The 25014-nt window shown below is 40.2% G+C and overlaps 1 protein-coding gene across 1 annotated transcript in view; it reads left to right on the forward strand.

The window, feature by feature from the left end:
* Positions 1 to 25014, forward strand: part of MEGF9 (multiple EGF like domains 9) — a 92123-nt gene that overhangs the window by 36237 nt on the left and 30872 nt on the right. The window contains exon 2 of the mRNA XM_040963882.1: positions 13531 to 13732. Within this exon, the coding sequence (XP_040819816.1) occupies positions 13531 to 13732 (202 nt within the window). The remainder of the gene's footprint in view (positions 1 to 13530; positions 13733 to 25014) is intronic.

Genomic DNA, 25014 nt, shown 5'->3' on the forward strand with positions numbered 1-25014 from the left:
GAGGCAGGAGCCCTAATACATTTGTCAGAATAAAACCACACATCATGATTTAATATTTATCATATTTGTTTTACTTAAACATACTCATAGCTAAAATAATGCTTCTAATTAGTATCTCAGGTATCTCTAAAAGGAGTGTCACCAACTTAATTTTGTAGTGTGAGCAGCTGTTGCCTTCCACCACAGTGTTGAAAACAGGTTGCAGCGTGCATGCACGCACACACACACAACACACACAGCAATGACTATGTTTAGTTGTGGCATTTGTTTCTTCCTTGCTTGCCTCTTCTTTTCTCTTTGTTTCTCTCCCTTTTGGCCACTGCTTTCCTCTTCTTTCCAAAGGAGGAAGCACACGTAGGGGAACGGAATGAGGAAAGACAAGGAAGTAAGAGAAACCCCGGAGTGAATGTTGTCTCAACCACCGAAGTCTGTGGTTTTCGGCAAGAACTGAGGTTCTCTAAGTTTTTGGCTTTTTTTTTTTTAAATCTTTATTTGAGAAGCAGATGTTACAATGAAAAGGAGAGACAGAGACAGAGAGAGCTGTCCACTGGCCCACAACAGCTAGAGCTGAGATGATCCGGAGCCAGGAGCTTCTTCCAGGTCTCCCGCTTGGTGCAGGGTCTCCAGGACTTGTACCATACTTGCTGCTTTCCCAGGCTGTAAGCAGAGAGCTGGGTTATTGCAAGTGGAGCAGCTGGGACATGAACCAGTACCCAGATGGGAGGTCAATGCTAAAGGCTGAGGCTTAGCTTGTTAGCCCACCATGCTGGGGCCAGGTTCTCTAAATTTTAATTTTCTTGTTATAAGCTGGAACATATAATTCTATCCTGGTAAAACTGTTGTGAAGCTAAGTGTTTATGCAAACAGGGACACTGTAGGTAAGTGTAGGTAACTGGTGGTTATTCTTATTATGATTTGTAATAATAGCAGCAGGCATTTGGTGCAGTGGTTCAGACACTGCTTGGGTTAAGACACATACCGGAGTGCTTGGGTTCAAGTCTTGGCTCCAATTTCTAATTCCAGCTTTTTCTTTACTTCCCTTCAGCCTACGTGGGAGACATGGATTGAGTTTGTGGCTTTTGTCTTTGGCTGTTGTAGGCATTTAAGAAGTGAGCTAACAGATGGAAGAATGCTCTCTCAATCTCTGCCTTTCATATGAATAATATAACAGTAATACTAATTAAGAAGATTTACCTAAGGATTAAGATAAGCAGTTGTGTGGAACAGTGGACTCTCGTTTTACCAATAAGCTTTTGTGGTTTAGGAAATCCACAATTACAGCGTTGTTAGCTGGGTAAGTTGGCTATCACTAGAGGACCTTATATCATGTACCTGAAAATAAAAATCTTAAGGGAATCGAGGGAAAAAATCATGAAAAATATTAGGAGTTCAATAAGATGACTGTATATCCCCCCAAAATCAAAGTTAAAAGTTATCACAGGTACTAATTAGATGGCATAATAGGGAAAAACAGAGTTTTAACCACTGCTACTACCACTTCCACTAATAATAAAAGGTTTAGAAATCTCAACAAAATTTGTATGAAATTCATACGTATAATACACAGTTTTACTGGTAGAAAAGTAAACTGAGTAATTTTTGCTTATTATTATGCTGACCATATATATGAAAGGTGAAGATTTTAAATTCACTAGTTCTTAGAATGTTAGTGTTTAGGATAAATAGAACTACTGGAAAAATTATAATGAAATTGATTTTTGGAGAGAACATGGCGATCGAGTTGGAATGGAAACAACCTTGAAAGGCCAAAATAAAATATAATGATGAATAATACATAATATAAAAGTGTCAGGTATTAAGACCTTAAAATGTGTATTTGTGTGCTAGACAAATCAGCTTAATATATCTAAAATAGATTCTCATGTATAGAATATTTTATGATATAAAGGGGTGGGCTTTTTATAGCAGGTTAGACTGGCACATGGGATGACTGCTTACTGTATCAGAGTGCAGATTCAAATCTAGCTGCTCTGCTTCCAACCCAGCTCCCGGCTAAAGCATCCTAGGAAGCAGTAGAAGGTAATCCAAGTACCTGGGTAACTGCTACCCAGTGGGCGATGAGGATGGTGGTCTGGTTTCATAGCTTCACCCTGGCCCAGCTCAGGGTGTTGCAGGTGTCTGAGGAGGAACCAGCAGATAGAAAAATCTCTCTGTATCATCCCACACTTCCTTCTCCGTCACTCTGCCTTTCAAATAGAAGGGAATTAATAAATTTGTTAAGAATTTAAATAAAACCATGGTTTGTTTAGCCATTCTGTTTCTGAAGAACATTTTAATTATTTCTGTCTTTGGGTGATTATAAATAGAGTTAATGTGGATATTTAGTTACACATAAGTGTAAGCACAAGTTTTCAATGTTTAATTATAATTTATTTACTTGAAAGGTGGAGTTATAGAGACAGCAAATGAGAAAGAAGGATCCGAGAGAGAGAGAGAGATCACCTCTAACTGCTCCCCAAATGACTGCAAGAACTAGCTCTGATCAGGTTGAAAGCAGGATCCAGCAGCTTTATCCAGATCTCCCATGTGGCGGTAGGGGCTCAGATACTTGGGTCACTTTCTCCTGCCTTCCCAGGCACATTGAGTAGCACTGAATCAAAAGTGGACCATCTGGGACTGGAGAAGTGGAAACCTAACCAGCGCTCATATGAAATGCAGGCAGGCGCTGCAACTAGTGCTATTCCCTGGTGTACCACACCACCAGCCTCAAATTTTTATTTCTTTGGGGGTAGAAACCGAGCAGTAGAATTATTGGGTCAGATAGTGGGCATACATTTAACTTCATAAGAAATTGCTAGATTATTTTTGAAGCATGCTTATCAGAAAAAAGACTTCTTACTAGAGAAAGTCCAGAGATTTACTCCATCTTCAGTGCCAATATTGAGCTACACAGTTGATGGTAGGTGAGTGATATATGACGGGCGAGTAGATGAGTTGTGCAGCAGGTATTTTTATTGAGATCACAGTCCAGTGGAGACTCAAATGAGGAAGAGAAGGAAAAACTTGCATGTGTTGGTGCGGATAAAAGGGCAAAAAGATGGGAGAGAGAGCACCTACAAACAGTACTGTAAGGAAGAACTAACTGTCCTACTCATTTATGTTTTATTAAACTATGTATGTATCAACTCATGGATACACAAATATTTGTCAAATATTATCTCTGATATATTGTCATGATGGAGTAAAACAGCAAGTGAATAAAAAAGTAAAGTAAGATAGATAGTAGTGGTAACTGTAAAACAATGTGAATCTGCTTAATTCCACTAAACTGAATACTTAAAATTATTAAAATTAGCAACTTTGGGGTATGACACGGTGGCTTAGCGGCTAAAAGTCCTTACCTTGTATGCACCAGAGTCCCATATTGGCGCTAGTTCATATCCCAATGGCCCCACTTTCCATCCTGCTCCCTGCTTGTAGCCTGGGAGAGCAGTGGAGGACAGCCCGAAGCCTTGGGAACCTGCACCCATGTGGGAGACCCGGAAGAGTCTCCTGGCTCCTGGCTTCGGATCATCTTAGCTCTGGCCATTGCAGCTACTTGGGAGTGAACCAGCGAACAGAAGATCTTTGTCTCTCCTCTCCGTGAATCTGACTTTCCAATAAAATTAAATAAATCTTTAAAAAATAGCAACTTTATATTATATGTATGTTTTACCACAATTTAAAAAAATTGTTTAGGGCCTGGCGCAATAGTGTAGTGGTTAAAGTTCTTGCCTTGAACGCAGTGGGTTCCAATATGGTCACCTGTTCTAATCCTGGCAGCATTGCTTCCCATCCAGCTCCTTGCTTGTAGCCTGGGAGAGCAGTTGAGGATGGCCCAAAGCCTTGGGACCCTGCACCCGTGTGGGATACTTGGAAGAAGCTTCCAACTCCTGGCTTCGGATAGGCACAGTACCAGTCGTTGAGCTCACTTGGGGAGTGAATCATCAAACGGAAGATCCTCCTCTCTGTATATCTGCCTTTCCAATAAAAATAAATAAAATCTTTTTAAAAATTGTTTAAAAATAAAGATGTTAGTTCCAGTGCAGTGGTATACTAAGCTAATCCTCTGCTTGAAGCTTCTGGTTCCAGCTTCAGGCTAGCCAGCTCTGGCCACTATGGCCATTTGGGGTGTGAACCAAAGGATGGGAGATCTATCCTTCTCCCTGTTTCTCTTCTTGTCTCTCTCTCTCTCTTTCAAGTAAAATAAATAATTTTTTAAAAATAGGGATGCAGAAGAATCAAGGACAAATAAGTGATTCAGAAAAAAAACATCTGATCTCCAGTGATATTTTCCCTGTTTACATTGTTAGCAACTTTGTGTAAATATTTACCTGATTGTTTGGGAAGATAATTTGAATTTTTACTTGATCTGAATTTAAACTGTTACTAAGTACTACTATCACTCCGGTTAAGTTTATTTCATGTATTATGTAGAAACAGTAAAAAGTTGATTTAACATATTCCTCAAAAAGCGTCTTTTGGGAAAACAAACACAACCGAGAAAATGTGACAAAACAAAGGTTAACATTGTGGTGTGATGGGTACTGGTTTAAGTATTAGCTCTTCCAGTTCCAGTCCAGCTGCTTGCCAAAGGCCTGGGAAAAGCAGTGGAAGATGACCCAAGTATATGGGCCCCTCCCAGCATGAAACTCTTGGCTCTTGGTTCCTAGGTTTCTGCTGGCCCAGTCCTGGCTTTGCAGCCTGTTGGGGAGTGAACCTCAGAAGAAGGATCTCTGTCTCTCTGTCTCTCTTATTCTTGGAGCACTGACTTTCAAATCAGTAAATACATCTTTAAAAGAAAAAGAAAACACTGATTTTTCTAAAGCAAGGATTCACTTGGTGAAGGGAGGGAATCTGGTTGGGTATCTGCAGTCAGGGAAATCACCTAGAAGGTGTTTTCAAAGACAGGCTCAAATTGAAAGCATTTGACTAGGGCCGCTGATGTATCAGCTGTCTGTATAACAGAACACCACGAAACTCAGTGTCTTAAAGCAGTAACAATGACTTGCTTTTCATTATGTGTATGCTTGGTGATTCTGCTTATTCTCCTGGGCTTACTCTTTTAATATTGTTTACATAATTGAGAGGGATGCACACCCTTGTGGGCCTCTGATTAGGGTAGGGAGGGTCAGGTATGAAGGAAGGTGGATGGCACAGATGTTTCAATTTTTTTTCCTCCTGTGTCTGCAGAGGAGGAGGAGGAAGGGGGCTGCTCCTTGCAGTCAAACCACATTAGCACCTGAAGATGGGACAGTCCGTTTGATGACGCTTCAGATAGTTCCATGTGGTGAAGAATATTCCAAGGGTGTTTTTTGGGTGGTTTTAATAATTCTGAGGAGTTGTTGGTTTCATTGCTGCAAGTTTGAAAAAAATCTTTCCAAGGACAAAGTCCACCTTAGTGCATCCACAGTCCCAGGCAACATGCCACAAAGCTTGACCAGGAGAGTTGTCCAGCCTGTTCTACTTTCCATCCTCTGATGAGGCAGTTGACATCTGCTGGCCTAGATGAGATGGTCATCATGTCCCCTGTGTACATCTGGACATGCTGTCCACTGCACAGGCTTCAGCAACTGAGGAGGCCCAATCTTGATACATGTACTCTATGGTCAGACAACACATCCTGGGATTTTTCTCTGTGGCTACGGTTTGAGTTTAGTGGTCCAGTGTCGCGCCCACGTGTCTTATCGCCCCGCAATAAGAGGCAGACGCGAGTGAAGCCTTCTGCGGTAAAATTTATTGCGCACACCAAGATGAGGAGGAAAGGGCCCTGACCCCGGCAGGCTGTCTGCTCTTATGTGCTGACTGGCCCTGCCTCCGCCGATGATAGGTCGGCGTCATGATCACGCAGGGTCCTGGGCGACCAGATTCGTCAGTCCCCAGTGTTCACGTGCCAGCCACGCCGCAGCTCACTGCGCATGCGCTAGGCACCTGCGCAGTACTGCAAAAGCTACGTGAATCTCCACCAGGCACGAAGGTGTGGCTTTTCCGGCCGGCGCCATTTTGGGTACGGGATGTGGCCAGTACATACAGATGCGGCTGGCAACAGTCCAGTTGTGGAGTCCTCCAAGAAACCTCACCTGGGGTGGCCTCAGGCCTGATCTTGTATGCTCCAACCAGTACAGGATTAGGTTTTGTTTGTCACCTGCACCAGCCAGTGAACATACTGGTGGATGCAGCTTGGTCAGTTGTGTCCCAGCCCCATATCTCATGTTAACGGGTGGATGCTCTGGCCCAGCCAGGCAGCCTGCCACAGACCCAGTCCCACACATACCAGCAGGTGCATGGCCTAGTCAAGGTGATCCCCCCGTAATCCCTACTAGGCCTGTCCCATCCTGGGCTTACTCCTATTATTCATTAACAAGTTGGCTAGAATTAGAAGGTCCCAGGTGGCCTCGCTAACATGTTTGGGGTCTTGATGGCTGTAGCTGAATGGCTGAGACTTTTCAGTTGTCTAGTCCAAACTTCCCTACAACTGGGTTCTAAATGAATGAAGGCAAAAGGCGCAAAGGTCCTAATACCTAGATTCTGGAGGTTTTACTACATTGAAGCTGCATTCATCAGGTAGCTAAGGAGTCTGAGAAATAGCACTGCGAGGCAGGGTTCACTGGAATCTGTAATACAGAGATCTACCATGGTTAAAGTGGAAACTGAAGGACCAGCTTTAACCACAGTGAAATGCTCATGGAATTTTTTATCTAGTCACATGGAGATTAAGGAAAGACAGAGTTTCAAAAATAAAGGAGCCATGTAAAAGCTTAAGAATAAGGTCTGACTAACATTGTCTGTACCAACAATGTTGGGGCATACTTAAATAACAGATGGATGGAGTTGTAACTCCTTATGCTATTGTGGCAATATGGGGAAAATAAGTCGGGGTCGGGAATTAGAGGGAGGGAATTCCAGACTCTACAGAATTGTACCATAAAATTCAAAATTTTAAATAAAACTTAAAAAAGAATAAGGTCTGAGAAGGTTATTACCTTGGTCAGTAACATTTGAGAGAATGTTTTCAGTAAAGTTTGGAAAACTGTGCTGAACATTAAAGACATGTGGTGAAGAAAAGGCAACAGTGTGTATTTTGATTAGAGAAATTTTATTTAGAAGATAAGGGGTAGCTAAAATAGGAGATTAAATAGAATATGTTTTAGATTGTGAAAGACTCAATATGTATTTGATAATAGATCCTGGGCCACAGCACAATGGCTCATCTGGTTAACCTTCAGTCTGCCAGCATCCCATATGGTTACTGGTTTATGTCCTAGCTGCTCCATTTCTTATCCAGCTCTCTGTATGTTCCAAGTCCTTGGACCCCTGCACTGACGTGGGAGACTCAGGGGTAGGGTAGCTCCAGCCTCCTGGCTTTGGATTGGCTTATCTGGATGTTACAGTCATTTGGGGAATGAATTAGCAGATGGAAGATCTTTCTCTCTGTGTGTCTCCTTCTCTCTCTAAATCTACCTTTCCAATAAATATAAATGGAATCTCTCTATCAAAAAAGTAGATCTTCTAAAAAGTTAAAGATTGAAGGCTGAAGTGAGTATGTGGAGCAGACAGAGTCCCAGAAATGGCAGACAGGGGAGGTGGAGAAGAATGCAGTTGGAAGGACTGTTGTGTCTCTCTCTCTCTCTCTCTCTCTCTCTCATTCACACATCTTCCGTCCCCTGGTTCACTCTCAGACGGCCACAGCAGCTGATGCTGGGCCAGGTTGCAGTCAGGAGCAGCTGAGACTCCACTATGCGACCCAGCATTGAGAGCTGCAGCTTAACCCACTACAGCGCTGACACAAGTTTGAAAAATAATACACACATTAAATTTTAAAGTAAAGCTGCTTTCTGCTCATTAGGATTACTAGATATAACTTTATACTTGATATAATCAGTTTCTTTATTATAGAGCAGGTTCCTATAATCCAAAAACTGTGTGGCCACATAACATTTGACCTGTAATTATTTTTTATGATAGATGACATGAATATCCACATTTTATAAACCAAAACACTGAAACTCAATAGTTAGACTTACTGAAGGTGAGAGAGCAAAGTCTAATTTGAGAGATTTTTGGGTCATCAGGTGGTTTTTCCTCTCATTTTACTATACAGCAGCCGCTTCTCATTGTGGAAGGACATGGACTTTGGAGATAGTTTGCGCTGCGGTCCTTCTCCAGGACTGACGGCTTGGCTGATTTGCTTCATCTCTTTGGGACTCAGATTTCTCATTTAAGAGATCTGAGTCTCGGGACTGCAGTGAGGATGAAGGAGACCTTTCTGTGTGTGCTTTCCTGTATGTTACATACTACACATGTACTGTATGCTCAATGACTGCTAATATCATCTTTGTTACTATTAGTAGTAAAAGGTAACTTTTACTTTTACCAAAGCTTCCCATCTTATCTCATTTAATAAAATTGTCTTTGAATTGTGGAAAACTGGCAGTGTGCCAAGAGCAAAGAGCAAACTCTAACACAGCCTTGAATGTGACTCAGAAAAATTTCAACAAAATCTGTAATGTTGCTCTGTTTTTTTTTTTTTTTGTACGTCTACCACAAAATAGAACTCTTTTGTTACACCAAGTTGTGGTTAAGAATTTTAGTGGGTATAGTTTAATTCTGAAAGATAAAGCTTTTAAAGCTTGCCTTTAAAAGTGATACCTTTAAAATGTTTCACATTTCCACAAAATCTGGTTGAACTCTAGAAATTCAGCTTTAAATAATATTCTTCCAGCTTTTCAGTGATTTGTGATCCTGCCCTGGCATAACACATGTGATGTGTAATTTGAGTACCAGTGTTACCTTTTATAAATAATAAGACTCTTTATAAATATAAAAATTCTGTGTTGATTTTTTTTTTCCTAGAAAGAGGCCTTTCTGGGATTCCTTCTGTCTAAACCTACAGAGATGAGATATGGTCCCCATAAAAATATACTTTGCAATGTACCATACATGTAGGAAACCAGGCCTATGGTAAAAATAATAAAGCTTGTTGGTTTTTAAGAATTATTTGATGTTTAGGCAAAAGTTTGAATTAAGTGTTCCTTATTCTTTTCAATCTGAACATTAAGAGAGATGTTCTTTGTCATGTATCCTGTGGCAGGCTTTTGAAAGATTGAATTCAATGATGGGTAGATCGGACATCCATCACTTGGATTTCTGTACAACACTTCTCTTCCAGATGTTTTGTTGATTATTGCAATACTCCAAGTCCACTCCACTGCATCTTAGGTGCTGAATACTATAGATACTGTCATTATTTCCTGTTCGTGGATGAAGAAATGGAAGCAAAGGGAGGTTACCTAATTTGCCTAATGTTATAAAGTTAGTGAGAGCAGGGTTTTAAACTCACTCTATGCCCCTACAGTCTGTGCTCATAACTGTTTCACTTATTGTTTCTTCAAAATTAGTGTCATTAGTGTCATGTGAAAGTTGTATGTTGTTAGGAATTCATCATAGGGAGCATAGTTACACTTTGTGAAGAAGTGAGTTTCAGCTGATGTTGAAAAGGGGGGAAGGTGGGATATTAAGATGTGGAGGAGTTGCCGTAAGCTGCACAGACTGAGCAAAAGTTCAAAGAGGGAAAGAACAAGAGTATGTCACAGAATAAGAGAGATTGGATTGGCTCTAATCATAACTAAAGAGTTGAAAGTTTATCCATCAAAATTTTACTGAAAAAATGGTGATTTTGTCTCACAGTTCTTAGAATTATTGAGGTTTTTTTTTTTTTAAATGATCTCATTCATCAGGACCATGAGGACACTGAATTAGTTTTTAGGTAGAAATAATAAAGGTACAATTCAGTCTTTATTAAAGTGTTCTTTAGTCTTTTCAGTTTTTCTGAGCTGGTTCTGCCTATGCGAGCAAAACAGTTTAACTTGTGTTGAAATTGGTTCAGCAGGAGGAGTTGAATGTATTGAATTTCTTCCAGTCTCACAAGAAAAATGTTATTTTAAGTTTCTGGTCATTTTTGGTGCCATGAAAGTCTTGCCATGAAATTGTTGTTGGAAATTTTACTTAAAGACCACTGGACATGGCTTTAGTATTTACAGAAACCACTACACACACACACGCCTCGCAAGTCAGCATCACTGGAAAGATATAACCGCCAAAGAAATGTCACGCTGATACAGCCTAGAAAAAGAAGAATCTTGATTATGATGGAAAGCTGGTTCTTTTAAGCTTAGGACTGAAGAAATCTGTATGGGCTTTATAACTTATTCACTACCCGAACTTGAAAGACATACACATAAAGTAATTAAACCGTTCCCTACTATATATTCATTCATTCGTTATAGTTGCACATTAGAAGTGTGAATAACAGAGGAGTAAACTAACACCAAAGGTTGGAAATAGGAGCACAAGAGGTACAGAGTTGGCCAAATTGGAATTTATGGATGGGATCCTTTGTCTTGATTTTATGTATAAGCTGCTTGGACTACATAAAGAATTTTAAAGCCTGATTTTCTTTTCGAGGTCAGAGAAGCAAACCTTTTTGTTATTTTTTGTGTCAAACTTTTAATTTGCACTTATCTAGTTATCTAACTTTCAAAAATTATTTATTTACTTATTTGAGAGACATAAAGTATTCCCACTTGCTGATTTCACTACACAAATGCTCTCTATGGATGGGACTATGCCAGGGCCAAAGCCGGGAATGAAGTGTGGAAAACCGGGAACCTACAGCCAGAGAGTAAACCAGACTTCCAATGTGGGTGGCAGGGACTCAGATAAGTACTGGAGCCAATACCACTGCTTCCCAATTAGGAGATGAACTAGGTATTGAAACCAGGTACTCTGATATACAATGTAGGTGTTTTGCATTTTTTTTTTTTAAGATTTACCTATTTTGGGGCCCAGCACCATAGCCTAGTGGCCAAAGTCCTCACCTTGTATGTGCTGGGATCCCGTATGGGCACTGGTTCATGTCCTAGCTGCTCCACTTTCCTTCCAGCTCCCTTCTTGTGGCCTGGCAAAGCCACAGAGGATGGCCCAAGGCCTTAAGACTCTGAACCTGTGTGGGAGACCCAGGAGAAGCTCCTGACTCTTGGCTTCAGATCAGTTCAGCTTTGACCATTTGGCCACTTGGGGAGTGATCCATTGAATGAAAGATCTTTCTCTGTCTCTTCTTCTCTCTGTAAATCTGACTCTCCAATAAAAATTGAAAAAAATTTTCATGTTTATCTGAAGAGTCACAGAGAGATGGAGAGACAGAGAGTCTTCCATCCACTGATGCACTTTCCAGATAAACTCAATGGCCAGTTCTCGGCTGGCAAAACTAGGGCCATGTGAACCACCCACAGTGGCAGAGGCCCAAGCATCTTCTGCTTTCCCCAGGGCTATCTTCTGCTGCTTTTTCCAGGCCATTATCAGGGAACTAAATCAGAAATGGAATGGCCAGCACTCAAATTGGCATTTCAGGGTGCCAGCTAAACTGGAAGTGGAGTCAGGGCTTGAACCTAGGCACTCGAATAAGGAACGTGGGCATCTTAAGCAGCAGCTTAACCACTGCACTACAATGCCCACTCCCAGGCTTTTGTTTGTTTGTTTGTTTATTTGTTTTTATTTAAAAGTCAGAGGGACAGAAATCATCTGCTTGTTGGTTTACTCCCCATATGCCTACGGTAGTTGAAGTTGGATAAAGTCAAAGTCAGAAGCCCAGCACTTAGTCCAGCTCTTCTGTCTGAAAGCAGGAGCCCGAGTTCTTGTTACTGCATGCTGCCTCCCAGGATGTACAGTGACAGGAAGCTGGAAGCAGGAACTGCCTTCTGCCCCAGACCCTTCAGTACAGGATGGTGGCATCCCAAGCGACATCTTAACTGCTACGCCAAGTACCTGCCCCATAGATATGTTTGTTTCCTAAATCGTTAAATTTCAGAAGGACTAAAAAAAAAATTTTCAGAAGGACTCAAATTTTAACTGGTTATAACTCAATAACTTTTCATTTCTGGATTTATTGTTCATCATTTCCTCATCATAAAATTTCAATTCTCCACTAATTTCTTCCAAGGCAGATCTTATTAGTTTGTGGTTCTAGCTGTGGCATAATCTGTATGACCAGAACAGATTATCAAAATTAATGATAATTTGAGCCTAGTTTCTATTAGTATAGAAAGTATTTATTTGGGCCCGGCTGCATGGCCTAGGCTAAAGTCCTCGCCTTGAACACGCCAGGATCCCATATGGGCGCTGGTTCTAATCCCGGCAGCTTCAGCTTCACTTCCCATCCAGCTGCCTGCTTGTGGCCTGGGAAAGCAGTCGAGGACAGCCCAAAGCTTTGGGACTCTGCACCCATGTGGGAGACCTGGAGGAAGTTCCTGGATCCTGGCTCCAGATCAGCACAGTATCGGCCGTTGCGCTCACTTGGGGAGTGAATCAGTGGACAGAAGATCTTCCTTTCTATCTCTCCAGCTCTCTGTATATCTGACTTTGTAATAAAAATAAATAAATCTTAAAAAAAAGAAAGTATTTACTAATTAAAGCTTTATTTATTTGTTTGTTTTAAAAAATCACTGGGTGAATAATGTTTTTATTACCCATCTATTTTATTTTTTAAAAAAGATTTATTTATTTTAATTGGAAAAGTAGATTTTCAGAGAGGAGAGACAGAGAGAAAGATTTTCCATCTGCTGCTTCACTTTCCAAATGGCTGCAGTGGCCAGAACTGAACTGATCTGAAGCCAGGAACCAGGATCTTCTTCCAGGTTTCCTCCATGGATATAGGGTACCAATGCCTTGGGCCATCCTCTGCTGCCCTCCCAGGCCACAAGCAGGAAGCAAGGTGGGAAGTACAGCAGCTGGTACACAAACTGGTGCCCACGTGGGATCCTGGTGCCTACAAGATGAGGATTAACCAATTGAGCCATCATGCTGGGCCCAGATTTATTTATTTTTATTGGAAAGGCAAAGCCTGAGAAAAGGAGAGATGGAGAAAGAAAGGTCTTCCTTCTTCTGATTCAGTCCCCAAATGAGCACAACAGCTGGAGGTGAGCCAGTCCGAAGCCAGGACCCAGGATTTTCCTTTGAATCTTACACATGGGTACAGGGTCCCAAGATTTTGGGTCATCCTCCTCTGCTTTCTCAGGCCACAAGCAGGGGGCTGGGTTGAAGTGGAGCAGCTGCGACATGAACCAGTGCCCACATGAGATGCTGTCGCTTGAAGGAAGAAAATTATCTAGTTGAGTCAACATGCCAACCCAGAAAGGGTTCATTTATTTAACATTTCTGGTATGCACTGGAAGCTTTCAATCCAGGAAAAAAATAACAATTTATAATCATATTGTGATGTAGTGTAAGAGGGATAGGAAATGAAGACTACTAGAAAGAAAACTGAGAATATTAGCTCTATAATTATGAACTGTGCATAATTTTGTGTACCTCATCCATTTCTCAGTGTAAGTAAACAGGATATACTGTAAATCTGAACTGATTTTATGTAGCCTTACAAAGTTGTTCTGAATATATCATTAAGAAAAATAGAGTTTGTCTTACTAAGAAAGCAGTAAGTCTTAGTTGATAATGTCTCTTTCCTTTTCCTCTCAGAGTACGAGTGTAACTGCTCCAGGACTGGAAGCTTGAATGAGGATCTCTGCAACCAGACCACGGGGCAGTGCACCTGTCTGCCGGGTTATCAGGGTCTTCACTGTGAAACCTGCCAAGAAGACTTCTACCTGAACCACACCTCTGGGCTCTGCCTGCCCTGTTATTGTAATCCGCGGGGAGCACTAGGCAGATTCTGCAACAGGTGAGCAGAGGCTGGAGGTACAGTTTGTTTTTAACTGAGAAAAAAACAAAACAAAAAAAACCCCAAAAAAACCAAAACACCAAAGGTTCCTGCTCTTAAGGACTAGTTTAATGAAGGCAGAGGAGTGTGGGAAATGTATAACACGTTTTATATGCTCTCATTTCCTCACTTGGTAGGTTTTTTGAACTGTTAGGATTTGCAAACTTTTACTCTATTGATGTAGTCCTTCAAAAGCACCTGACTTCCAGCCCTACTCCACAATAGCGTCTGTAGCTTTCATATGAAGAAATGAATGCATCTGCTTTCAGCCATGTCCTGTGGAAATGTTCTTTTTATGTATTGAAACATCATTGAACTGTTATGGTGGATTTTTTTCTTTTCAAAATTATGGATTTGTTTCTTTGGACATTTAAGGCTTTTATTTGCTGTTATCCATTTTCTTTAGGGGTAAATAGATTGAATTCATGCTATTGACCAGCACTTTTCTGAAATCCCACTAGAATTACGTTTATTTGTTATTCAGGGATGACTTAATGGTTTTTTTTTTAAGATTTATTTATTTTCCAGGACCTGGGGAGGGCTGGAAATTGGGTGGGCCTTCTCCCTTAATATCCACCTTTAAACATGAAGGAAACAATATGGAAATAATAGTCTTACCCACTTTCCTATAGCCCTTGAAACTTTTTACCCTAATTAACTATGTAAAGATTGTCAAAAATATAATAAAAATTAATTTAAAAAATAGAAAAAAAAGATTTATTTATTTTTATTACAAAGTCAGATATACAGAGAGCTGGAGAGGAAATTCTTTTGTCTGATGATTCACTCCTCAAGTGGCCACAACTGCCAGTGCTGTGCCAATCTGAAGCCAGGATCCAAGAACTTCCTCCAGGTCTCCTACATGGGTGCAGGATCCCAAAGCATTGGGCTGTCCTCGACTGCTTTCCCAGGCCATAAGCAGGGAGCTGGATGGAAAGTGGAGCTGCCGGGATTAGAACCGGCGCCCATATGGGATCCTGGTGTGTTCAAGGCGAGGACTTTAGCCTCTAGGCCACACAGCCATGCCCAGAGATGACTTAATGTTGTGGGACAGTGACCTGCTATCTGAGGAGCTGCCTTCCATTATACTGAAAGCCATTATTTTTTCATCTTATATGGAGTAATTAGCTTTAAGGGGACCTCAAGTGAAAAAGTTAAAAAGGCAATGCTAGGTAATGAGAAAGACAATAACTTTAGAATTAGCGTAACTTGAAGGGCTAGTGTTCTGATGGAGCAGGTTAGGTTGCTGTCTGCTGTACCAAAGTCACGTATGAGCACCAGTGTGAGTCCCTGCTGTGTGAGACCAGCATGGAGTTCTTATTCCTGGCTTTGGCCTGGCCTAGCCCTGACAATGGCTGCTATTTAAGAAGTGAAACAGCAAGATATAAGATATTTCTGTCTCTTACTCTCTATCTCTTCCTCTCTTTGCCACACTGCCTTTCAAATAAATGCGTCTTTTAAAAAATAGAATCAGTGTTACTTGAGTATGAATTCAAGATCTTTTGCCACTTAAGAGCTGTGTGCCTTAGACAAGTCATCTCATTTTCCTGACCCTCATTTTCTTCTCGAGGTGGTTGTGAGGTGCACCTTGGGATGCCCAAGTCCCATACTGGAGCATCTTAACTACTATACCAAACACTCAGCCCATGCTTGATATTTAAAAATAATTATTTGTCTTAATCCTCACAGCAACTCCGTACATGTAGGCTACCAAGTCAGAAGAGTTACAGGCAGAAAGGGAGTTCCTACTAGTGGCTTCCAATCCCAAGTCTGGCACTTTTACTACCGTTTGACATTGCTTCTATTTATGAGAAAATATTCTGTTCTTTAAGATTGAAAAAGATTGAAAATATAATAGTTGGCTACCAATGCTCCCATTGCCCCTCCAAAAATATTCAGAAGTGCCACATTTCTTACCATGTTAAAAGACAAATTACCAATTTTGTTCATTCTTGCATCTCATGGGATGTCCGCCTTCTAGGATAAGATTCTATAACATATTTTCTCTCAGTGCTTTTGGAGAAATAGAAAAGTGTGTTTTAGGCTAATGTCCTTGTAAGAGGAGAAAAAAAAAATGAAGGATTCATAAATTTTTAGAAGTGAGGGAAGAGGAGAAAAAACAGTAGTTATGTTTATGTAATATGATAACAAATTCATGCATGGTTCTTCTACCCATTATTTTTTCTTTTGTTTTTTCCTGACAGTTAATGCTGTTTAGTGCTAAACCACTATTCTATCCTGAAAATTAATAGTAGCCGTAAGGTAGTGGAAATGTATACTGGTAGAGTAATAATCTAAAAGTCTAGAGTAGAGGACTACTTTTCTATGGTCCGTGTCCAAATCCAGCCTACCGCCCGTTTTTACAACATTTTATCGGAATGCAGCTCTGCCTGTTTGCTCATGTATTGCCTGTGGCTGTTTTAATCCTATAGTGTAAAATTGACCAGATACAGGAGACCATGTGATTTTTTTTGAAAGTTTGAGGTATTTACTCTGACATTTTAAGAACAATTTTGCTAATTCTTGGTATATAATCATCTATTCCATCATGGTAGGCATTGCTCGATAACCGCAGAACCTTAGGGATATCCCTTTACTTCTTTTTAGGCTTTATCTTTTTATTTGTGGAGATAATCCATGTCCGTCGCTTTGTTGGATAGAATTGTTTTGTCTTAAGGCTTAAGGAAGATGATGCACATATGAATCACTGTAAGCTGCAATTTCCGCAGAGCTCATAGGAACCATTCATTAAGCATATGTTATTCATTAGGGCACTTTGCTAAGTGCTTTATGTGCATTGTCACATTTAATCCATGCAAAAACCCGTCTTTACAAAAACTCCCTTGAGGAGAAAACTGTTATTTTCCTACTATGAATATGAGAATTCTGGTGTTTAGAGGTCATAGTTAACTGCCTAAGTTTACACATTGATGCTGTTCTTCAGCTCAGTTGAACAAATGCAATATGCAAAATAGAGGCCACAGAATGACTTCACAGTTCATGCTTTTCCCAATAGAAAACCCGTAGGGTTTCACACCTAAATATTCTAGAATTACTTCTCCTCAAATGAATGTGTTTTGGCTGATGATTATAAAGGGAAAAAATGTGTTTATGTCAGAAACTCAGCAAATCCATTGCCATATTTTTTAACACAACATTTGGGAAATCTATGTTAAATTTCACTTATAATTGATAGAATGTTAGAATCATATGTAGGCAGTTTGAAAGCTGCACTGAATATCAACAAAGAGGATGTGCAGTATATTACTACTTACAGCTGCTTAATAACTGCGGGAATTATTATTTTTTTAATCAGGAAGTGATGTTTTATGTATTTTCCATCCTATCAGGAGAGCTAGTTACATTTGTGTAGATCATTGACAGTGGTTTAATTACACTGTAGGAACCTAGTTAGTTGTTTTGAGTTGACATGTACCAAATTATAATTTATTTTTTCATTTAAAATCTGTTATCCCTGGCAGGCTAATTTTTTTTTTTAATGGGGTTAACACAGGATTTTGTATTTTCTGTGTAATGTCAAATCTGGAAGGCCCCTGCTTCCATTGCAGCTCATACAAATAATGACTGTTTTCTCCCCTCTAGACCTAGAGTTGCAGGTCCAACCCCTGAGGTCTGCTCTCAGCGTGCTCCCCCTTGCTCTTTATAAAACCCCTTCTTGAAGCTCCTGGCTTCAGACTGCACTATTACATGGCACTACTGTTGTTGCCACTCTTGGGCACCACCCTTATTCATATGCATGACTCATTGTTGTCTCTGATGCCACACCTGTCATTTTTTCTGGATGACTGTAAAATCTATGGAAAATTATAACAATACTTCAGCTCTCAGTTTCTTGAATTCTCTTCCAACAAGTTTTCTTCCGTATTCTTTCCAATCTTAGTTTATTTTATTGGTCTTAGGATAGGAACACTAATTTTTAAAAATATAAATCCACATTTCTTTTCTGTGGGGCACTTCAAAGTAGTACTGCCTTAGGGAAAAAAATTAGCTAGGATTTCAGAATTTCAGTCATTTGTTAGAACAAGCAGTGTTACCATAGATCATTAAAGGGGTTAGTGTTACGGTGCAGCAGGCTAATCATACCTTGTGATTACAGCATCTCATAGGCAGGGTGCCAGTTTGAGCTTGGGCTTCTCCACGTCCTATCTAGCACCCTGCTCCTGTGCCCCAAAACAGCAGGAAATGGTTTACGTGAATTCATCCATGCTACCCACATGGGAAACCCAGACTGAGTTCAAGGCTGCTGGCTTCATCTGAAACAGCCCCAGCTGCTGGGCCCCATTCCCTTTGAGGAGTGTCCCAGGGAATGGGGGACACTTCCTTTCTCTCACCCTGCTTTTCACATAAACAAATAAATCTTTGAAAATATAATTTAAAAACTAAACTTTAAAGATTTTTTTTTTATTTTTTTATTTTTTATTGGAGAGGCGGATATACAGAGAGGAGAGACAGAGAGGAAGATCTTCCATCCATGGATTCACTCCCCAAGTGAGCGCAACAGCTGATGCTATGCTGATCCGAAGCCAGGAGCCTCTTCCAGGTCTCCCACGCGGGTGCAGGGTCCCAAAGCTTTGGGCCGTCCTCGACTGCTTTCCCAGGCCACAGGCAGGGAGCTGGAAAGGAAGCGGGGTCGCCGGGATAGAACCGGCGTCCATATGGGATCCCGGGCGTGCAAGGCGAGGACCTTAACCACTGTGCCACCACGCCGGGCCCCTAAAAACTAAACTTTAAAGAAGTAGTTGGGAGTTCTAAATCCACATGCCTCCAAATACAATAGCTCTTAGTACAAGAAAGAGGTTAGGGCGGTTAGAAGAACAGAAATGAGAAGTTACAGAACTGTTTATTTTGTGAGACTGTGTGGCTGAAAAATGAGGAAATATTTCTGTGTTCTGCTTTCCTATAAATTCGATGTAGGTGGGTTAAGAAAAAGGGAAATTATGGGAAAGCAATGTGCTGTGGTAGAAAGAAATGCAATCCACAGTGAACAGATTTGGTTTACACGCCTGGCTTAGCCAGTTACTAACCATATTACTTTGATTAAGCTATTTGAACTCTCTGAACCATAGTGATTTCATTTGTAAAAAAAGGACTAACATATATACCATAAAGATTTTTTTGTGAGAATTAAATTGCATGTATCCACTTAAATTATAACTGAGACATAGATTCAGTTTAATACTTCTCCCCAAAATTGATTCTGCTTTCACAATAGAATTAGCATCACGCAAAAGAAGAATACTTGTTGAATATGAGTAAATAGGACCTATTTGTTTTTTTGTTATAGGCTAAAGAAGAAATTGTTTATTATAACTAGAAAAAAGAAGAGATTTTCTTCCATTTACATAAAAATCTATGAGGGTTCTTCAAAAAGTAAATAGAAAAAGGCATATTATGAAAAAAGCATGGATTCCAAATTTTTATACCAAAATAAAATTATCATCTAATTCCATATGCATGAACTTTTTGCAGTACACTTATATTATATATCCCTTTTAAAGTTGAACATTTTGGGCCTGGCATGGTAGCCTAGCGGCCAAAGTCCTCACCTTGAATGCATCGGGATCCCATATGGGTGCTGGTTCTAATCCTGGCAGCATTGCTTCCCATCCAGCTCCCTGTTTGTGGCCTGGGAAAGCAGTTAAGGATGGCCCAAAGCCTTGGGACCCTGCACCCGTGTAGGAGACCCGGAAGAGGCTCCTGCATTCTGGCTCCTGACTTCGGATTGGCACAGCTCTAACCATTAAGGACACTTGGGGAGTGAATCCATGGATGGAAGATCTTCCTCTCTGTCTCTCATCCTCTGTATATTTGACTTTGCAATAAAAATAAATAAATCTTAAATAAATGTTGAACATTTTATATTTCAGAATAAAACTAAAAGCTAAAATTAATTGACACGTTAGGCATATTTTGTTTTAAAGATTCATTTAATTATTTTTTATGTATATATTTTTATTACATTTCATTTTATAACAACGTTTCATGGGCTCTGATATTCCCCCATCCCCATGCCCTCCCCCCATGGTGGATTGCTCCACCTTATTGCAGTATTACAGTTCAATCCAGTCTTGTTTCTTTCATTGCAAGCACATTTCATTATTTATTTGAAAGAGATACAGAGGAAGAGGAAAAGGGAGTGGAAGGAGATGGAGATGGAGAGGAGGAGAAAAGGTAGGAGAGAGAAAGATAGTTTCCAACTGCTGATTTGTTTCCCAGATGGCCACATTGGCCAGGGATAAACCACGTCAAGTTCAGGAGCTTCCTTGAGGTCTCCCATATGAGTGGCTGGGACCCAGATACTTGGGACATCTTCTGTTGCTTTTCCCAGACCATTAACAGGAAGCTGGGTCAGAAGTGGAACAGCCAGGATGTGAATGCGTGCCCAGTTGGGATGCTGGTGTCACAGACACAGTGTTACCTGTATGCCACAGCGTGGGCCCTGCTAGGCATTATTCTAATCACCTTAGTTGTTAGTTTACTTAATCTTCATAGGAAACAAATGAGGTAGGCATTATTATTATTCATTTTTGTACTTGAAGGAACCTGTAATTTATATAATTTGTCTAAATTATTAGTTAATAGCCAATAAAGCACAAGATTTGAGATAGAAACATTTGTAATTTGGATCTAGACTATTCTAGACCATTCTATTGGCTAGACTATATACTCCTCTAGGCTGTGTGTTCCTACTGAGCAAACAGGGTGAATATTATAAGAAACTCTGCCGCTATAGTGTAGGTGCTGATATTTTATAATAATTTCTTCTGGTTATTCCTTGACCCTGTTGTGATGTAGGTCATGATGTATGAATAGCTAGCTCTTTTTGGAATGAACTAATCCCTATTTTGGCTTAATGGTAATTTAGAACCTGAGAGGATCAGCCCTTTGGTGAGCTAGCATTAATTGCTTTATCTGTTAGCTTTTTTTCTTTGTGTTAAGCATTTCAGAGCTAAAATCAGTGTTACTTTAGCTCTTCTCTATAAACATAATCTGTGTAAAACTAAAGAATATAGTAGTATGAGAACACAGGAAAACAAACTTATAAATACATGCTTAATTTGTAAGTAAAGCAGAAAAAGCACCAGGATAAGTTAGTGATATAGAAAGGCTTTATTGAGGAGGTGGGAACTGAGATGTGTTTTATAGTTAGGGAGACAGAAAGGACCTTGTCAGGAGAAAGAACCATGAAAATTCAAGAGAATTTCCCAAGATTTTATAGTGGGAAAAGAAAATAGATCTCCTGTTGCCTATTCAAGTTCTCTTCCGCCTTAACCTTCCACTTCTCTTTTTGGAAATGAGTGAAGAGTAGTAGCATCCCTAGTAAGAGCCTGACTCTCTTTATATAACTTTTTCTAAAAAAAAAGGTTTATTTTATTTCACTTTTTTTTTTATTGGAAAGGCAGGTATACAGAGAGAAGAAGAAACAGAGAGAAAGATCTTACCTCTGCTGGTTCACTCCCCAAGTAGCCACAACAGTTGGAGCTGAGCCGAAGCTAGGAGTCAGGAGCTTCTGCCAAGTCTCCCATGCGAGTGCAGTGTCTCAAGGCCTTGGACTGTCCTCACTGCACTCCCAGGCCTTTGGCAGGGGGCTGGAAGGAAAAAGGAATAATCAGGGTACGAACTGGTGCCCACATGGGATCCAGGCAGAAGCAAGGCGAGGATTTAGCCACTAAGCTATTGTGCAGGGCCCTCTTTACAGAACTCTTTAAGACAGCATCAAGGCTTATGTTATGTGTGATAATTATGTAATTTTTATTTTTATTTTTTATAAGTGTTTGTGATAAGTTAATCCACAAGAATTAATCTGTCTTAGTAGTATAACAAAGAAGTTCAGATTGGTTATTTTCCATAACATCTGTGGTTACTTCTCTTTGAAAATTTACTACTTTGCATTTTGGGCAATGAGAATGTACTGCAGAATGGGAGGCAAAATTTTACTTATTTAGTAAATTATTGTCAAAATATCTTTCAGGTAGAAAAATAACAAAACACCTGAGCTTGTATCATACAGGGCTCTGAAAATTATCTCATCCATAATAATCAAGAATAAGAACTCTTGCTTGTCAACTTGCCTGTAATTGTAGATCAAGAAAAAATTGATAGCTAGAGACGATTAATAGTTGAGTAAAGCTTTGTCATTTTATTCATTTGTTGTTTCATTTAATAATTCTGTCTGCCATTATATGTAAAAAAAAAAAATTACCCCTCTTCTTAAGGAACTTAACTAGACAATAGAAAAACAGAAATGCAAACCAAATAGGAGTATACAGGGAAACCTCTGGGGATCTTAAGAGAAAAAGTGGTGTTTGAGATTTGAAGAATGAGTAAAAACTAGTATGAAAGAAAAAGATTTGTAGTAGATTAAAGAGACTCACTTCTTGTTTTTTAAGGCAGTGCTTGATAGCGGTGGGCAGGAAGGCTGAGCATGGAAATGACAAGGGATGAGACTTTTGTTTTCTGGTTTAATTTAACCTCTAACCTCTAGGACAATGCCTAGAGTGCAACAGACACTAAACTTTTGATCAGCGAAGAGAATGAGTAAATAAAGAACAAATAAGCCACATGAGGAAGAGCCTGATGTGTCATTGAAATTTGTTTATCCATTGAAGAAAGCTGAATATCAGATTTACTTTTCAGAAAAAAATCGCTGAGTTCAGGCCAGGGAATCAGCGGGAAGGCTGTTGTAACGGTCTAAGCAAGAGAAGGCCAAGGCCTGATTTCTTGGGCGTTGCCATCGGCCTCAGTGACGGTGTTGCAGAAGAGGGGACCAATGTAACAGAGAAAGGAAGGTAGAACGGGAGTGAGAAAAGTCCCACGTTTCTCTCTGGTCCAGGTCCATGAGTGAAGAGCTGATCCATTAACTACATCGGGGGTGGAGGCAGATAAGGAATAAAGATAAAGAAGAGATCCTGATGGTGTTATGTCTCAAACATTTGATTTTTAAGTGTCTAGGGACGTTTCTGAAGAGATGTCTGGTAGACACTTGCACATATATTGTGTGTCAAACTCTAAAATCCTCTGATCTATCTTGTTTTTGCACTGTTCGGTAGAAAAATAGAGCAAATCTTCACAGCTTTTAGTTTTAAAATCTTTATTTAGTATTCTAGTGTTTATCCCTGAAATTGTATCAATCTTTAGCTTAAATTACATTTTTCTGATATGCTTCTATATTTTTTTTCCTTGAAAGTAGAATTTTTCAAGATAGCCATTTTGATCAAGACAGGTCATTGAATCAGAATCAGCTTTTATCCTGTCACGATTCATTTGCTTTGATAAATATTTGCATAGTGCCATACGGTTTATGGCTTAGAAGTATTTTAAACACATTACCCCAAGTATCACGCCATGCTCATGGTAAAACAGATTAGACTAAAATTTGAATGTTGATAAATGATTAGTTAGAGTTTGTTCGAAAAGACTCTGAATGTGTTGAGGCTTCAGTATAAGTAATGCGTATCTAGTACAGATTAGAAAACTTTTTTTTCCTAGTGCGTTTTGAACTTAAAACTAAAGCTTCCATCAACACAGGACATAATCTGCTCTCCTGGTCTTAATTATTAACTAGATGCCAGCTGCAGTCAGATGAAAATATACAGTGCCACTTTCCTCTCCAGCTGTTGGTGACCTTTGTAAACATTAAGATGTCCAAGTGACAGTACTGCTGTTGAGCAAGCACTTCACTGTCTCAGAGACCATGCTACAGACTCCTCTCCTTCTTGTTCTTTTAGGCTAATGTAGAACTTTTTAAAAAGGCATCTGTGTGTTTATATTGGGAAAAACAGATTTACAGAGAGAAGGAATCCACTATTCATTTCCCAAGTGGCTGCAATAACCAGAGCTGATCTGATCTGAAGCCAGGAGCCAGGAGCCAGGAGCCAGGAGCCAGCAGCCTCCTTCAGGTCTCCCACATGGGTACAGGTTCACAAAGATTTGGGTCATCTTCTGCTGCTTTTCTAGACCATAAATAGAGTGCAGGATTGGAAATGGAGCAGTCAGGACACCAGCCAGTGCCCAAATGGAATGCTGGTACTTGCATGTGGAGGACTAGCCTATTTAGCCACTACAGCAGCCCTATTATAGATTTATTAAGAGGCTTTTCCAAGTTCTATTTTTTTAAAATGAGATTTATTTATTTGAAGGTCAGAGTTACAGAGAAGGAGAGTCAGAGACAGAGAATCTTAGATCTGCTGGTTCACACACACAAATGGCCTCAGCAGCCAGGGTTGGCCAGGTTGAAGCCTGCATCCAGAAGCTTCTTCTGGGCCTTCATCATGGGTGGCAGAAGACCAAGCACTTAGGTCCTCTTCAGCTGTTTTCCCTGGCTCATTGGCAGGGAGCTGAATGAGAAGTGGAATGCCAGCTAATGCAGAGTCAGAATCAGTGCATTCCCTGTACTAGCTAACAGGTACTGGTGGATGCCACTGCCTGGTTAGCCCTTTCCTCAGCCCCATTTCTCATGGGTGCTCTGGCCTAGCCCAAGCCAACCTGTCACAGACCTGGCCCTCACACATACCCACAGGTGCTGTGGCCTAGTCAGGGCAATCCCAAACAACTCCCACCGAGTCTGCCTCCAGCCCCAGTGTTTGACTGAGCCAGCAGGTGCTGTGGACTAGCACAGCCTGACCTGCCACCAGACCCAGCCCACACACATGCCAACTAGTGCACACATGCTTTGATAAACATTTTGAGAAAGAAAAGAAAAGGTAAGTGTGGAAAAAGGTTCTCATTCCAAAGAAGCTTCTGGTCAGGAAAGGGCACTAAGAAATATATGTGAATAGTTGTGATATAATGTAAGCAATGACCCATATTATAATATATAAGGATAAAATGTTACAGTATTAAAAACTGGGGAAATATCATTTATAGCTGGAAAAACCAGAGCTGATTGCATTGAGGGAGATAGCTTTTGACCACATTTGGAGAAAAGAGGAGATTCAGGCACAGAATGAAAAGGGTGGAATAAGACTTTACAGAAGAAGTCTCAGAAGTTTGTTTTCTTAGGATGTTAAGCAGAAGAAGTATAGGAGCAGGAGCTGGTTGTGCTATGTCTTGCTTGCTCTGTTCACAGAAAAAGTCTTAAGCAGCAAAGTGTTTTCAATTTGACTCGCTAAGCAATTTTCAAGTATAAAAAAAGACAAACATTGTGTTTCAGTAGTGGTAGAGTGGGTATATGTAAGTGGGGAGAGTGAGTACACTAGAAAGAACCAAAATCAAAATCTTTT

Source organism: Ochotona curzoniae, unplaced genomic scaffold (genome assembly GCF_017591425.1).
Source record: "Ochotona curzoniae isolate NIBS_2020 unplaced genomic scaffold, NIBS_Ocur_1.0 scaffold_3208, whole genome shotgun sequence".
Lineage (NCBI taxonomy): Eukaryota > Metazoa > Chordata > Mammalia > Lagomorpha > Ochotonidae > Ochotona > Ochotona curzoniae.